Source organism: Tupaia chinensis, unplaced genomic scaffold (genome assembly GCF_000334495.1).
Source record: "Tupaia chinensis unplaced genomic scaffold, TupChi_1.0 Scaffold139943_1, whole genome shotgun sequence".
Lineage (NCBI taxonomy): Eukaryota > Metazoa > Chordata > Mammalia > Scandentia > Tupaiidae > Tupaia > Tupaia belangeri.
The window spans coordinates 2353328-2371004 of NW_006199822.1; the positions used below are offsets into that span (position 1 = coordinate 2353328).

The 17677-nt window shown below is 41.2% G+C and overlaps 1 protein-coding gene across 5 annotated transcripts in view; it reads left to right on the top strand.

Moving 5' to 3' along the window:
* OSBPL3 (oxysterol binding protein like 3) overlaps positions 1-17677 on the top strand; it is a 226841-nt gene that overhangs the window by 190397 nt on the left and 18767 nt on the right. For all 5 annotated transcript variants that reach the window (XM_027765935.1, XM_027765934.1, XM_027765936.1 and 2 more), the window contains 4 exons: positions 9434-9497; positions 12253-12331; positions 13650-13794; positions 17399-17543. In XM_027765935.1, coding sequence (XP_027621736.1) covers positions 9434-9497; positions 12253-12331; positions 13650-13794; positions 17399-17543 — 433 coding nt within the window. The remainder of the gene's footprint in view (positions 1-9433; positions 9498-12252; positions 12332-13649; positions 13795-17398; positions 17544-17677) is intronic.

Below are 17677 nucleotides of genomic sequence, written 5' to 3' on the forward strand. Positions count from 1 at the left end.
AAGAACTTCCTTTCAGACCAGGCAGGCTGTCCCTTGCTGGCTCTGCCTGCACTGGTTTTGAACTCCAGCTAAAAAATAAGTGGGTCAGGGAACCAGCAGTTAGCGTAATGGCTATGAAACTGGACTCACACGTAGTTGACCGTGGTTCGCGTCCTGGACCCGGTGGCTTAAAACTCATGCCGGGCGCGTGTACGTGTGTGCCCAAGATCCCGAGAGGAGAATGGAGGAGAAGGGATTGTGGCGTGACCATCCCTCCTGTGGGGTGATTTCGTGCTTTCTGTCTCTATGTCTCTCTCTGTCTGTCTGGCGAGCCCACGCGCCCTATATCGAAAAAACCTCTCAAAAAAAAAAAGAAAAGAAAAAAATAAGTGGGTCAGAAAAGTTACCTAGTCAGCTTTGCTTCTTTTTTTGGACCTGTGGGAAAGGTGTTGTAGAAAGGATATGTTGCTTAAGCTATTATCTCAACGTAGGTTTTTTCTAATCACATGGAACTTTAGTTGTCTAGATCATTGTTTGAGTAATTATAACCATTTGCCCACATAGCGATGCACTGCGAAACATTGGTGTTAGAAAACATGGGACCAGCAGTTAGTGTAATGGCTATGTCCCTGGACTCCCGTGTAATCGACTGCGGTTCGCGTCCCAGACCCGGTGGCTTAAACTCACGCCGGGCGTGTGTGCGTGTGTGCCCAAGATCCCGAGAGGAGAATGGAGGAGAAGAGATTGCGGCGTGACCATCCCCCCCTGGAGGGTGATTTCTCGCTTTCTGCCTCTCTGTCTCTCTCTGTCTTTCTGGCGAGCGCACGGACTCTATAGCAAAAACCTCTCCAAAGAAAAGAAAAGAAAAGAGAGCGTCATTATTAAAAGGTACTAAGATGTAAGAGATTCAGATGAAGCCTGTTCTTTGGCCTGTGGGCACAGCCCCTCTTCCTTTTCTGTTACTCATTTGGAGAACCCTGATCAGACATTCTCAGATGGCGTCACAAACACCACACCCACGCCTCTCTTCCTGCACACTTACATCACCTCTCCTTCATCTACTAGAAGGTAGAGTTATTTCCTATTGATTAAAGTGGCATCTTCTTTTCTTTTCTTTTTTGAAGTTATTTATCTCATTTTATTTATTATTATTATATTTTTAAATTTTCTATAATTAAAATTTGCATGTGAACTCACCAGAAAAACAGAGAGGGAAAGTGAGAAAGCAAGCTACCAGGTCCAGGACTTAAACAGTGCCCTGCCATGTGGGAGTCCAGCACTTTAACCACCATGCCACCTGCTGGTCCCATAAAGTGACATCTTATGACGTCTTCTTTAAAGACCCTGCCAGAGGAGAAATTCAAGCTGTTTAAATACAAGTAGCAGTAAATCAAATATAAGGTAACTAAACCGTTGCTTTATGGTTTTCTTCATTTCTAGGTCAGGGCAAGGCATCACTTAATTTGTTGGTTTTGTTTGTTTGTTTGTTTTTGGGTTTTCTGCAAAAAGCATGTGTTTATGAGATAAGAGATTAACTCTGAACATGGAGGAAATTTGGCAACTGTGTTCTCCCAAAAATCAAGCCAGTGTCCTTGGCATCAACCTTAATAGCTCTTGCACTTATAATTCACATCCCACCCACCAGCAAATCCTAAAGTCTCCCTTCAGAAGCCTTTCTTCCAAAGCCATTTTTACTCCCTCCCTGACTGGTGCTGGCCCCCTAGCCGGAGCCACCAGAACCAGTGACTGGGATTATTTCAATAGGCTCATTAACTTGCCTCTTGTCTCCATACCCAGTTCCTTACCCAGCGGTGAGAGTGATTGTTTTAAACAGAAGCCACATCTGTTGTACATCCTCCAACAGCTTCTCCCCAAGACACTTAGAATAAAATCCAGAATCCTGGCGATGGCCCACAAAGCCCTACAAGACCGTGTCCCTGGATACCATGTTTTTCTCCACGTGCCTCTTCTTCATTCAGCTGCAGTCATTCTGCCTTTTTTGCTTCTCTTGATTCATACTGAGCATTTTCCAGCCCTTGGCATCTGCAGTGTCCTTTGTCTGGGATGTGTTTTCCACAGGTATCTGTGTGGTTGACTTCCTTATTTCTCTTAACCTCTGAGGTATCCCTTATTAGAAAGGTTTGTCCCTACCACACTGTCAGGGATAACAGACCCCACATCCTCATGCCTTGCTTTATATTCCTTAACATGTGTCCCTCCAGCCAGAATGATTGTTGTCCCTTATCCCCTAATGGCACTTAGGGATACCTCTACAGAGTGGGAATTAAGGCAGGAGATAGGGGTATTAAACATATAGACAGGGCAAAGGCCCACTATAGAGACACAGTAAGCTTTACAGCACCAGTCGAGGAGATAGTCAAAATGGCTTTGGAAGAAAGGCTTTGGAAGGGAGAGTTTAGGATTTGCTGATGGACAGCAAGGTGGAGTCACAATGGCTACGTCTTACCAAAGAGCTGGCTGCATTAAAGCTCAAAACAACTACTGCTAAGGACAGCTGTTGGTATCAGCTAACTACATTCTAACAAAAAGTGCCTATGGATATGGTCTGCTGACCCCAAGAATGGGCAATAAATCACTCAGACTACCATGTACCTATTTTCTGAAGCCCTGCTTCCTTATCAGAGAGCCAGCCCGTTATTCTGACTGCTAGATAAAAGCCCCTGGCTAGAACCCCAAGTCAGCAACCCACTTTTGGGGACCCCTCCCTGTCAGGAGCTTGTTTTTTCTCTCTCAGTAAACTTTGCTTTGCTATCTGCTCCTGTTGATCTGCGCTTCTACTGACAATTCTTTGTGATCACAGGACATGAACTCTTTCAGAAAGAAAATCCTGTAACAAAGTTATGTGCTTACTAGCATATTCTCTGTCTCATCATTTCTGTGCTCACTTGTAAACTCCAGAGGACAGGGCTTTTATTTCTTTTGTTTGGTAGTGTATTCCGGTGATGAGGGCAGTGCCTGCCACTTCATAGGCAATCAGTAACTGTGTGAGGAATGGCTTCTTGGTCCCGTAGGGTGGTTTTAAGCTGCCCTACAGTGTTGTAGGAGGGGTCAGAAACTAAGAAGGCTGTATAGTGACACCTATGGGCAGTTGCGGGAAGAAGGGGTGTATTTAAGATAACTTGTTTCTAAATCTAGAAAACAAAAACTTACACAATACACAGGTATCAAAATACAGGCTGAACATCCGTAATCCAGAAATACGAAATCCAAAATGTTCCAAAATTCAAAACTTTTTGAGCAACAACCTGATGATACAAGTAGAAAATCCTACACCCAACCTCATTTGACAGGTCACAAAGTGCTGTGACACAAAATGTGTGTAATATATATATATATATATATATATATGAAATATAAAAACATTTCATGCTTAGACTTAGATCCATCCACCAAAATCTCCCATTATGTATATTCAAATATTCCAGAATCAAAAAAAAAAAATCCAAAATACTTTTGGTCTCAGTCATTTGGAGAAGGGGTACTCAACCTGTGTATTCTTTCTCATCTGTTTCTCCCCCTGACCTCCTGTCTCTTCTGTAGAGAACATTCAAAGCATAAATCAAAAATTATTTGGTTACGGTGCAGAAAGCCCTCAGCTATACAAATAAACAAGAAGAGTTACAAATTAGCAGGAGAGCTCTATTGGGACGTGTAGGAAAAAAAATTTCTATTTCAATTATGTTTTAACATATGAATACTTTTATAACAAACACCGTATACACTAATGTCTTGAACATTTGGGCTCAATAGGGATTGCCTTCGTTTAATTGGGAAGGAAGTGATAGAGAAGGATACTAAAAAGCCAGTTTACAATGGATTCGTCCCATGGGCCAATATCATTTACTCTGTGTTCTCAAATGCATTGACTGCCCTTTCCTTTTTTCTTTTTTTTGGCCTGGTTTAACTTGTAATGAGACTAGAGAATCAAATCCCACGCTAACAAGAACAGATTAGATTGTGCTCACTCTTTCTCTACTCATAAAAAGACTGTCATCAAGAAAGATTGCACGATTACCTGTGAGTTATCCTTTTCCATGCCCATTCAAGCTAATGAAAGCCCGAGTGTAATATTTTCAAATTAGCTGGCACCCACTCCCACATTTGATGCTAAGATTTGAAGAAGTCATTGAGAGCCGATGTTACAATCATTGCTCTTTGAAGCCAAGAGATCCTCGACCTCATTGTATAAGAAATAAATGAGACTTGGAGAGTGGAAATTTTTATATTCAAAAATTATTTCTCTAAAGAGATATATCTGTGAGAAAGGGCCTTAATGATGTGCCCTGGCTTTGGAAAGGGACAAGAGCCAAATTTGAGAACAAGCCATCGAAAGGCTGCTGGTACCCCACATTGGATTTGGGATCACAAGACCTAGGTTTTGCTCATTAGCGGTATAGCGCGAGGCAAGTTCTCCGATGGACAGAACCACTATTTCCAAATTTATAAAATTAAAGCAAGTGAAGACAGGTGGTTACCTTGAGAACTACATGGAGATACACTCATAGATGTAGCTAAAATAGCGGCCAGCAGATGGCATGGTGGTTAAGGTTCTGGATCATACATGACCAACTCCACGTTTCAAGTCCCATACCTGAGGGCTTGAAAAATATTCCTGGTGCATTTGCCTGTGTGCCCAAAATCCTGAGAGAAGGGAGAAGGAATTGTGGCATGGCCATCCTCCCTGGGGGGATTTCTCTCTCTCTCTCTCTCTCTCTCTCTGATATATCGTTCTGGCAAGTACATGCATCATTATGGCAAAAATCTGAAAAAAAAAAAAAAAAGTAGCAGGACCAGCAGTTAGCGTAATGGCTATGTCACTGGACTCCCATGTAGTTGACCGCAGTTCGAGTCCCGGACCCAGTGGCTTAAAAACTCACACCAGGTGCGTGTGTGTGCATGCCCAAGATCCCGAGAGAAAAATGGAGGAGAAGGGATTGCGGCGTGACCATCCCCCCTGGGGGGTGATTTCTCGCTTTCTGTCTCTCTGGAGAGCACACGCACCCTATAGCAAAAACCTCTCAAAAAAAAGTAGATAAAATTTAGTCTCACATGTTCACATCAGCATATGATCTTGGACACTTGACATGGGCTCTCTCTCTCGTTTTTTTTAGAGAGAGAGATTTTTGTTAAAGGGCACATGTGCTCTCCGGAGAGACAGAAAGCAAGAAATCACTTCCAGGGGTGGAGGGAGGGAGGATGACCACGTCACAATCCCTTCTTCATTCTCCTCTCAGGATTTTGAGCACACATGCACACACACCCAGCATGAGTTTTAAGCCACTGGGTCCGGTACTCAAACTGTAGTTAACTACATGGAAGTCCAGTGATGTAACCTTTATGCCATCTACTGATCCTGGTTTGTGTGTGTGTGTGTGTGTGTGTGTGTGTGTGTGTGTGTGTTTCAGTTGGTGAAGTCAGTGGTAGTAGTCCTGTTTTACAGATGAGATAACTGACTTTAAAAGGGATTAAGAAACTTGCTCAAGGGCCAGCAGGTAGCATGGTAGTTAAGGCACTGGATTCCTACATGACTGACTGTAGTTCAAGTCATAGACCTGGCAGCTTGCTTTCTCTTCTCACTTTCCTGCTCTCTCTCTCTCTGTCTCTCTCTGGTTAATTTAATAATTAATAAATAAATAAATTAAATAATTCTTTTTTTTGAGAGGCTTTTGCTATAGGGCGTGTGTGCTCACCAGAAAGACAGAGAGAGACAAAGAGACAGAAAGCGAGAAATCACCCTCCAGGGGGGTGGCCATGCCGTAATCCCTTCTCCTCCATTCTCCTCTCGGGATCTTGGGCACATGTGCACACGCGCCTGGCATGAGTTTAAGCCACCAGGTCTGGGACTCGGTCGATTGCATGGGAGTCTTAACAACATAGCCATTACTCCAACTGCTGGTCCCAATAAATAATTCTTAAAAAAAAAAAAGAAGAAGAAGAAGAAACTTGCCCAGGGTAGTGCAGCCAGCAGTGACTTGAGCAGTTAGGACCCAGATCTGTGGGACTACAGAAGCGCTCCCTCATGGCCCAGTTTTCATGCAGCAATGGCAGGTGCTCTGGAAATGTTTCATGAATAAATAGCAGTTGTGAGGAAATACATCAAAGAAATATAAAGCTTCAATGTAAATTTCCCCAGAAAGCTGTGTAAACTTAAAAGCAATGTAGATTGGGGCCAGCAGGTGGCGTGGTGGTTAAGGAGCTGAATTTCCCACATGGCTGGTTGTGGTTTGAGTACTGGACCTGGTAGCTTGCTTTCTCATTCTCCAAGCTCTCTCTCTCTCTCTCTCTCTCTCTTTCTCTGGCAAAACTCATGTGAAAATAATGATAATATTAATAATAATAAAAAATAAATAAATAAATAATTCTTTTTATAAAAGGCAATGTAGACCAAGTAAACCATTCTCAAAGGCTTATTTACAATGAGGAAATAGGCAAAATCACGGACACTAGAATGTTGAGAATTTTCATTCAGAACATCTTTTGGGCCCATCTAAAGGCATTCTCCTAAGCACTGATTCATCAATCTAGCACAGTAGCTTTAAAAAGGTCAAAGCTGTGTCTTTATGGAATGTGTGTGTACCTTATAATAGAACTTACTTTATCATTCATAAGGATGGTATATTTATTCCTATTTTATGGGATTTAAAATTATTACAAAAGAGGTGTTTCATTTCTATGTACTGTGTTTTGCTTTGATGTTTACACAGGGCCACATCTATAAAGATGCCAATTCTTTTTTTTTGGAGAGATTTTCACTGTAGGGCGCATGCGCTCGCCAGACAGACAGAGAGAGACATAGAGACAGAAAGCGAGAAATCACCCCCCAGGGGGGATGGTCACGCCGCAATCCCTTCTCCTCCATTCTCCTCTCGGGATCTTGGGCACGCACGCACACGCACCCGGCATGAGTTTTAAGCCACCGGGTCCGGGACGCGAACCGCGGTCGACTACATGGGAATCCAGCGACATAGCCATTACGCTAACTGCTGGTTCCCAAGATGCCAATTCTTAATCAAGGTTATAATGTTGCTCTCCCCTAATACTATATTGTTTCTGTGTATTGAATATAATCTATAATTATCCACTTAAAAATATGGCTCCATTATGGGGGAGGGGAGTATTTTTCCTGACTCTTCTCCTACTTTGCAGGTAGGGAGGGGAAGTAGCAGGTAGGGATTGTCTTGCTGGGATTTAGTTTTGTATGATCCCAGGGTTTAAAAGTTAACTCTGTTGTATTCATTGAGAGCTAACTGGTTTGGGAAAGGAGGAGGGGAATGTAGCATTTTGTGATTTAAAGTATCAAGGGTCTTCAAAAAGTTCTGGGAAAGACATATTATGAAAAACTATGCATGGATTTCAAATTTTATGTGCACCAAAATAAGCTTGTACATTAATTCCATTTTTCTATGAACTTAAAAAAATGTTTAATTGCTATGGGAGACAGAGCAGCAGGGAGAAAGCATCCCTCAGTGAGATATGTTCATGCTGCAATCCCTTCTTCATTTCTCTATCCTGTTGGGATTTGAGACATGCACACAGACACTCCAAGCATAATTTTTGAGGTGCCAGGGCCAGGACTCAAACCACTGTTGGCTATGTGGGATTGAGCTCCCTTAAGCATGAGGCTGTGGGACCAACCCACCACAAACCTTTTGAAGCTTCCCCATATTTACAAGTGGTGGTTAAAAATAATAATAATAATAATAATAATGGCAAGGGAAGGCAGAAACTTGAAGTGAGGTTTCTAAGACAGTGTTCAGAGTGAAAATTGTGCTTAAAAATCCTATGAGCACAGCAGGGGACTCACATTCTTTGGCATTGCATGGGAACTAAGACCAAGCAAGATACAGACTGGAACCGTAGGAATGCTGTTGGTTAAGTGTATATATGAATCCTGAAGTTCTCCACCTCGTGGGTGGCACCCCAAATGGTTTCAAACATGTTCCTCTGCTCAGTTGAGGGTTCAGTGCAAGGTGGGTGATTGAATTGCCATCTCCTATCCTTTCCTCTTCCCCGTACACACTCACACCTGCTCACCTCAAGCAGGGCTCATTATTCTGAGTTCTTGTTAAGATGTGTTTGTAAGCCATTGAAATAAACCAGAAATGCTGGGATTGACCTCTGTGTCTTCCATGTCAGTGTGGATTTGGAAATGTTCCTTAATCTTTCTGCTTTTGGTCTCATTTGTAGTATGACGTCTTTGGACTAAATAAGTATAGACATCTCTGCTAAGAACCAGCTAAATCAGAGAAATGTCTGTAAACAGTGCTGGCAACATTACTCTGGTCTCACTAGTACCGAATTAAATAATAGCACAGACACCACTCAGTGTTCCTTAGTGCTGCTGAGATAGTGAGAAAATAGAACTGAGGGGACATTTTCACTGTAGCTTCTTTATTCTGAATAAAACCAGTAACAACTCCTTGTGAGAAGGCAGTCACTGTTACTTTTTATTGATCGAATCTCTTCTCTGGAACACAGTTACTTATTTACTGAAAATATTTTTTATCTTGACAAAAAAAAAATACATTTTTTTCCTTAGCAGTTGACTAATATTTGTTTTAGTAATCATGTAGACAGTTCTTTTTTTTTTTTTTAATAGAAACGTTCTTTTTTTAAAAATGCCCTTTGTGGGACCAGCAGTTAGCGTAATGGCTATGTTGCTGGATTCCCATGTAGTCAACCGCGGTTCAAGTCCCGAACCCAGTGGCTTAAACTCACACCGGGCTTGAGTGAGTGTGTGCCCAAGATCCTGAGAGGAGAATGGAGGAGAAGGGATTGCGGTGTGGCCAACCCTCCCGGGGAGTGATTTCTCACTTTCTGTTTCTCTGTCTTTCTGGCAAGCGCACACACCCTATAACAAAAACCTCTCCAGAAAAAAAAAAAATGTTCTTCGCACATTCTTCTTGCAGGTGATTTGAAGAGGCTGGTCTTAGTGATGCAGAGGTTTCCAGAGTTTAATCTGCTGAGCCTGAGGAGCAGTGTTTGGGGGCTGCTTAGAAGTGGCATGTTAAATATGTAGTCTTTGACATTTTAGTTACAACATTTGCAAGAACTTTTAGAACAACGAACAGAAATTTTGACACTGGTAGTGAATGTCAGGTTATATCGGTTATGTATGGTCAGGCCTTGAATGCCCGATTTTATTTTTACATCTCTCATCACTTGCCACCCAGCTGCCCTCTTGTGCAGGCTGTGGAAGGCTTCCATTGCTTTCTCCTTACCCTGACTGACCTGAGCACGTCGCAGCTGACTGTATCAGGAGCGCCCTCTGGAGGACAAACTTTCAAAAGACACCAAAGAAGTTTTTCTCCAGTTCAACTCTGCGTTGTTATTGTACTTCTCAGTACTGGCAAGGGAGGAGCAGTGAATTTCAAGAGACACAAAATCTCATTCATTTTTTTTTTGTTGTTTTTTGACCTTTTGTTTCCACCAGGTTAGCCACCATCCACCTATCTCTGCATGTCATGCTGAGTCTGCAAATTTTGTTTTTTGGCAAGGTAATGTGCTAATATATTTTATCTCTATTTTATATAATCTCACAGATTTATTTTATTCAGGAATTACTGTACATTCTTGTCAAGATCAAAAGTGGTCTCCGGAATTGGGCCTTGTTAGAAGGATCTATACTACATGTTCTTACCTCTCATCTCTGAATAATAGTTGGTATTTGTCCGTTTATAATTGGCATTATAGATAGTTGATTGTAGTTAATTATTAGTTGATATTAAGTATGTAGAGGTCATTTAGTTTTTATCTTTTTTAAAAAATCCTCAATTGTTATCTGAGCCATTTACTCCGGTAATTTTTTTCTCATCTTATTCTAAAATACTTGACACCCCTCACATATTTTAAGAGACACCAAATATTTACCTTTGCTAATCAGAGTATAGACAGAGAAGTTTTGCTTTTGGAAAAACTTAAATTTTATTTCTGAAATCACATTTTACATTGCTGACTTTTAATCAGTTTTAAGATCATTGTTTCTAAAATTTGTTTAGTTTATATTTTGGATTTGGAGGGGGCAAGTTGTTTTCAAAAATAAGCAAATCTTTGGATATTTTCTAGATGGATTAACTAATTTTGCTAATATCTAATTTATTCAAAATGTTGGAGAATACTATAGAAAGAAAATATGAGCATCCAGGTTTTCAGCGAGCATATTTCAGTTGAGAACATTTTTGTCTGATAACAGAGATATCACCTAATTTCCCACACTGTTTTAAAAAGTTTTTAATAACAGAAGAATATACTGTCACATCCTCACCATCTTCATCCCCTTCTTCAGCCACATAGTTCCTCTCTCTGGTGGCAATCAATATTATTAGTTTAGAGTTACAAGGACCATGGTTTCCATTCTTAATCTTTGCTATTAAAGTTTAAAATGAAGCTTACTTTGAAACCTCTCTTTTATCAAAACCCTCTGGAAATAATTCTTATAAGGTCTCCAACCTCTTAATTACGAGATCTTATTGGCCCCACTTAGCCCTTCTTTAAATTATGTAATGGGAGGGAAGAGTTTCCTTAGAGTGATTTTCATGGGCTCCCTATATTACATGGTTCCTTCCTCAGTTCATTTCCTAATTGTCCTCCTGGACAACCTTTCCTCATCAGCCTTTTCCTGGGCAATCTTGCTTATTTTCATAGGCCCACAACTCAAGTCTTACTTTCTTATCCAGTCTGATATTTCTCTGCCTTTTACTTAGGTTGATTAGACCATTTACAATTTTTCTATTTGTCATATCCTTTCCTTTTCTGCCTTCTTTTGAACAAGTTCTTTCTATAATTCCATTTTATCTCTTCTGTTGGCTTATAAACCATATCTCTCTGTTTCTTAGTTGTTACTTCAGGATTCAAATTACGTATCTTTAATGTTCTATCATCAATATTGTAAAGAGTATGAGACACTTACAAAAGTGTACTTCATTTCCACTCTCTCAACCTTTGTGCTATTTTTTCTTATGTATGTTATAAGTACCGTAATACATTACTGTTTTTGCTTTACACAGCTAGTTACCTTTGTTGGTAACAATTTTATCAAGAGATAATTCACAAGCCCTACAATTCACCTATGTAAAGTGTATGGTTCAATGATTTTTGTTATATTCACAGAATTGGACAATCGTTAGCATAATTAATTTTAGAACATTTTCATTATACCAAAAAGGAACCTCTTTAGCAAATACTTTTCGTCCCTCCCTAATTTCTCTCAAGGTCCCCAGCTTTAGGCAACTACTAATCTACTTTCCGTTTCTGTAAATTTGCCTATTTGGGGCATTTCATATAAATGAATAGTTTAGTATATACAGCCATGTGGTTTCTGTCTGGCCTTACCGCTCTTGCCTGGACCACAGTTATGGCCCCTACCAGCCTCCCCTGCTTTCACCCTTACCCCCTCACTATAGGCTTGTCTGCCCTCCATGTAGCAGCCAGGTGGGTCTCTCCCTTCTGGTATTTTCTATTCCCTATCTCCTCTGTTAGTGCCTCCATTCATGCAAATTAGAAAAATCTGACATCATTCATAAATTCTCTATTTCTACCTGCACCTAATTTCTGTCTATTTCTACTTCTTTAATAGTTCTGGATTCCCGTTGGTGTTGTCTTGGTTGACTTATCCTCTGGGCAACTACAATAACCTCTAACCTAGTCTTGCTCCTAATTTCTCCTGCCTTTGTTTCATTTACTGTATTTCTTCAACAGCAGGGTCTGTTCTCTGTTTATTTCCCCCAACATATACAAACCAGACTTTTCAGCCAGGCTCATAGTTTTTTTCTTTATAATCTGACCATGCCCTCTTATGCCTCTGTCTCCATGAATAAGCTATTTCTTCTGCTTTAAATTGCTATTCTCTGTCTGGTGAACTCCTGTATATACTTCCAAGTCCTGTTTAAATTGCCCACTTTAATAGCCTTTCCCAAGCATGTCCATCATTCCTTCTCTGGTTCTGTTTTACCTTACAACACATGCAGCTATAGCCTGTGCTTCTCTGTGTGGTCACTACTTATTTTCACTTTTATCTGCATTTCATACTTCAACTCTTCCAGAGGGGAAGGGGGTTATCTTAGAATTTTAGTTTTTCTGATTCTGCTTCAGGCACCTAATTTGTACTTATATGACATGACATTATCCTATACAAAAACTGATTTGTTTATGAAGAAGTTATACTACATAGTACTTAATCATGTATCTAGCCTAAGAAGTCTTCAGTCTACCTAGATATTCTGCTAAATAGTAATGTTTGGTATTTCATTTCAGATGTGAGGTGGAAAAACAAATTCTGGGGCAAATCCATGGAAATTGTTCCCATTGGCACCACCCACGTGACTCTGCCAGCGTAAGTTCTTCTGTGTTCGGGAGCTTTACAGGATTTAAGACGAAGATTTCACTGTGGAGACTTGAGGCTCACTGTCCCCATGGCATTGAGTGTGTATTTTTTCTTTTGATCCATGTGACAGTAGGTTCAAATGTAACCCATTTTGATAATCTCACATTTTCTTTCCCTCAAATGGAAACATCTTCTGAAAACCAAGGTTCCTGAACAGAAGCTTTTTTTCAGGGGGAATGAGGTTGTTGCTATAGGGCACGTGCATTCGCCAGACAGACAGAGAGAGACAGAGAAACAGAAAGCAAGAAATCACCCCCCAGGGGGATGGTTACGCCACAATCCCTTCTCCGTTCTCCTCTCAGGATCTTGGGCACGCATGCACACATACCTGGCGTGAGTTTAAGCCACTGGGTTCAAGACTCAAACCACAGACAACTACATGGGAGTCCAGCGACATGGCCATTACGCTAACTGCTGGTTCCAATATAAGCTTCTATAAAAACTAATTTTCACTTCCTAACACAGTTAAGAATGATGGTGTTTTTTTAACATGGTTTTCCTGCTTCACTGTCAAAATTTCCTTTAGGAAAGATATGGCCTTGATCTTATGGAATTATTGATACTTATTTATAAGGCAAAATTATTATAAACAGGGACTCTGGAACCAGACTGCTGAGTTTCACATGCTTACTCTGCCATTTGCATTGTGAATTCTTGGGCAGGTTGCCTCATCTTTCTAATCACCAGTTCCCCCCACCTGCAAAATGGGGATAAAAAAACACCTATCCATAGAGTTGTTGTGAAGAAACAGATAATATGCATAAAGCACATTACACTTTAAAATAGTAAAAGTGTTTCATCTTATTGCCATTACTCTTGAAAGTATTATTTAGCTCCATAAGTAATATTGAATACTTTCTCATTGTACTATATGCAAGTAATGTGTATTGAGCGAATTATATAAAACCCCCATACTTTACTCATACCCCCTTCTTCTCATTTGACAATGTTAGACAAGTTATATCTGGTGCTTAGCTGCCTCCTGTCAAAGGTGAAATGAGTTGTTCTGGAAGAACTAGCTTCTAGTGTAGCTTCTGGCAGCTTCCAGAGTGCAGAAATCTGACCGCTGTTGCTTTTGGTGTGTGGCTCCCTGGAGGGTGGAAGCTCATAAAACACTCAACAGGCCAGGCACTCAGGAGGTGTTGGCCCATGAAAGAAGGAATGAGTAATTCATTACATGAGTTATCTTACAAAATAGCGGCATTTGTTTGCATTTGCTGTTGGCTCTTCCAGGAATTCCTGTTTTCTTCGCTTTTTTCCCTTTTAGCTTTGGAGATCATTTTGAGTGGAACAAAGTGACCTCTTGTATTCATAACATCTTAAGTGGACAGAGGTGGATTGAGCACTATGGAGAGATTGTCATCAAGAACTTGAATGATGATTCCTGCCACTGCAAAGTAAACTTTATCAAGGTAATGTGGGTGGCCCTCTGAGCACTGACCCTGAAGGGCTTTTGCAAAGCCAAGACCTCAGGGCCCAAGGTGCCCCTAGTGGGTAGGGTTCACCTTCCCCTTTATGCCTGCAGGCAAGCAGTGCCTGGGACTTCTGATCTCATCACCTGACTCCTGCACCAGGGCCATGGCACACACACACACACACACACACACACACATACCCCATTCTTCCCCTATGATCTGTCCTGAATGCAGCAGCCAAAGCGACCCTTCTAAAACATGTCCTCCTGTGACAACATGGATGCACCTCGAAGGCGTTAGGCTAAGTGAACTAAACCAAGCACATAAGGGGAAACACTGTATGATTCTACTTGCCCAAGGTCCCTAGAGTCAGATTCATAGAGGCGGAAAGAGAATGTGGTTGCCAGGGGCCAGGAGAGAAGAAATGGGGAGTATAATGGGTTCAGAGTTTCAATTTGGAAAGATAAAAATGTTCTGGAAATAGATAGTAGTAATGGTTGCACAACATTGTTGATGTATGTAATGTTCTGAATTATACACTTAAAAACTATTAGAATGGTAAATTGTATGCGATGTATGCTTTCCTACAATTGTTTTTTAAAGCCATGCCTTATCATTCCTTTGAGCAAAACCTTCCAACAGCGTCCATCTTTCTCAGAATAAAAGCCTGCATCGTTACAATAGCCCACAAGGCCCTGTACAGCCTGCAGCCCTTGCCCCATCTCTTCACGTGTGCACTTGCACACCCACCTGCACACACACATGCACATACACCACCTTCCTCCCTCTCTAACCTCAACTTCTGACCCCTCTCCTCCCCTTTCTTTCTCACTACCCTCTGTCTGCTTTGACCTTTTTCTTTCATTTCCTCATGCCAGGGCCCCCCTCTCCCCAGTCCTTATACGACTGGCCCCAACTTGTCAGTCACTCTCTTATTTGCTTCAGTTTTTATCACCATCTGAGTCAGCTTGCTCATCATTGCCTTACTTGTTTATTTCTCTTTCTCCTTACCCTCCATCCCATCCCCAACTCCAGAAGAGCAAAAACCTCATCTCTCTTGCTCACTCCTGCAGCCGTAATACCTGGAGGTGGTGCCTGGGACACAGGAGAGGCTCATAAACAGCCGGAATAAATGGAAAGATTGGCCAGAGGCAAAAAGCATGGAATAGGCTCTTTATCTTTCCATGTGCCTGAGTTTTAAGCATTTTCCCTCTTTCCTAGATTTCTTCTTGCCCTTAAAAAACCTCATGTACTTAAAATGGCTTTCAAGCATGACCCTCCTCAAAAAATATGCATTGGGAACCAGCAGTTAGCGTAATGGCTGTGTCGCTGGATTCCCATGTAGTCGACCGCTGTTTGCATCCCGGATCCAGTGGCTTAAAAAACGCTGGGCGCATGTGCGTGCGTGCCCAAGATCCCGAGAGGAGAATGGAGGAGAAGGGATTACGGCGTGACCATCCCCCTTGGGGAGTGATTTCTCACTTTCTATCTCTCTGTCTCTCTCTGTCTGTCTGGCGAGCACAATGCATTTAATTAAGGTCAAAATCATAACCTGAAAGATTAGATTCTCATTGTGGAATTTCATGCAATACCTCCTGGCACCAGCTATAACTGATAAGGATGTTTATGAAGAGAGGTGGATTGGGATCTTTATTATACCCTAAAAAGTCAAACTGGATATAAAGCTACAATGGCCTCTTATGGGGAAAAATGAAAATGACTCTACTTTGAAAGCGTCATCTAACTGCAAAAACTGAAGATGCCCTGGAGCAGAGATATATAACCGGTGATCCAAGTGAGAGCCACGTAGTTCTCAAAATTTTCCCAAGCAAGGAAATGTGTTCAACTCTCAAGTTTACCACCCACCTGGTTGTCATCCTTTTTTTTTTTAAATTATTTTATTTAATTTTATTTATTCATTCATTTATTTTAATTGACCAGAAAGAGACAGAGAGGGAAAGTGAGAAAGCAAGCCACCAGGTCTGGGACTCAAACCATGATCAGCCATGTGGGAGTGTCCAGCACCTTAATAAGCCACCATGCCACCTGTTAGTCCCCTGGTTGCCATCATTTTGATATCAGACAATGAGGTTTTGTGTGTATTGAACACCGGACATTGAAAGGACACGTTGAAAGGAAATTTGACAGCACATGCCAGTTACCTATGGCAAATGACTAGGGCTTCCTATCAGATTGTCAGCACTGGATATTAGTAGACAGATATTTCTAAGAGAAAAGTCTGACTCATGCTTCAGATTAACGTTAACACCCTGGACAGTCTTTATTCCTCTTTTCCTCTATTTTTACATGGATGAAGAACTCAATTTTTAAATTTCTAATTCTACTCAGAGATGTTGCTGCTCCCTATCCTTCCTTAACATTTTTAACCTGGCCTTGGAATGGAGAAGCCAAACCACCTGACTATGACCTGAAAATGCCACTCAGCTTTATTGGTTTCCAAATGTGGATTCTGTTTCAGCTGAAAATAGTACTAGGATTTTTGATTTATGGAGAAATGCCTTCTGTTCTTTTATAGAGATTTTTAGGGCAGTCAGGTAATTGGGAGAGTTGAAAAAAATCAACTATAGGTAATTAGAGCTCCCTCTGCTGGCTCAAGAGTGGTACTGTATAAAGCCCGCAAGGCTGAGCTGAACCAGGTGAACAAGGCTGGCTGCCTTGAGACCAATACACAGTGAGAATGTGGGTTGGATAAGGTTCCCATGTGCTAGATGAACAATCCTAGCATTGAAGGGAAAAAAATCCAAGCAACTTCTTGGATTAGTTTGTGAAGGACTGTCTAGTTCTTTCAGAGAAAAAGATAATTAAATTTCTTTTAGGTTGCAATAAGAGCCTCAGTGCCATACCAGCGACAGTGGAGAGGGCTCTGGCCAGCCACACCTACTTGGCCAATGTCTACTCCAGCCTTCCTTTCTGCATTGTATGTAACAAAAGTAGGAAAAGATGTATCTTGCACAGTACTACCAAGTTAAAAAGTACAAGTGGAGGGTTAGTTAGTTTTGATTAAATAACTGAAGATCTGTTTGTTTGTTTTTTTCCTAATTCAAGAACCAGGCATACAGACAGACACACAGACCAATGGACTAGAATAGAGTTCAGAAATAAACCCATGCATTTACAATTAGTTGATTTTCAACAAAGATGCCAAGATTACACAAAGGAGAAAGCACAATGTCTCCCATAAATGATGTTGGGAAAACTAGATATCCACATGCAAAAGAATGAAATTAGACCTCTATCTCATACCATAAAGAAAAAAAGGAACAGATCTGGACCAAAGATGGCGTGGTGGGAAAGGCACTGGGTTTCTACATGGGCAGCCATGATTTGAGTCCTGGACCTGGCAGCTTGCTTTCTCACTTTCTCTTTCTGTCTCTCTCCAGGGAACACACACGCCCTATAGCAAATTAAATAATAATAATAATAATAAAATTTTTTAGCAATTAGGTCACAATAAATTAAAGGCATAAATGTAGAATTACTACTATAATGGTTCTTTCCTTCATTTTTCTGTTTTTCTTATCTTAATACATTTTATGCTGATACCAAAGTACTAACCAGACCAATCTCATTTGAATCCTAGGCAAAATACTGGAGCACTAATGCCCACGAGATTGAAGGCACAGTATTTGACAGAAGTGGGAAAGCAGTGCATCGGCTCTTTGGGAAATGGCACGAAAGCATCTATTGCGGTGGAGCCTCCTCATCTATTTGTGTCTGGAGAGCAAGTAGGTATCTGGGATCATCCACCCCAGGCAAAGAATGGGTGAGTGGGTGAGTCCAGAAGAGCCACAAGTGGGCAGGGATCGGTGTCCACTCGGTGTCTCCAGTCTCCACCTGCTCTGAGCTAGGTTAGTGGTAC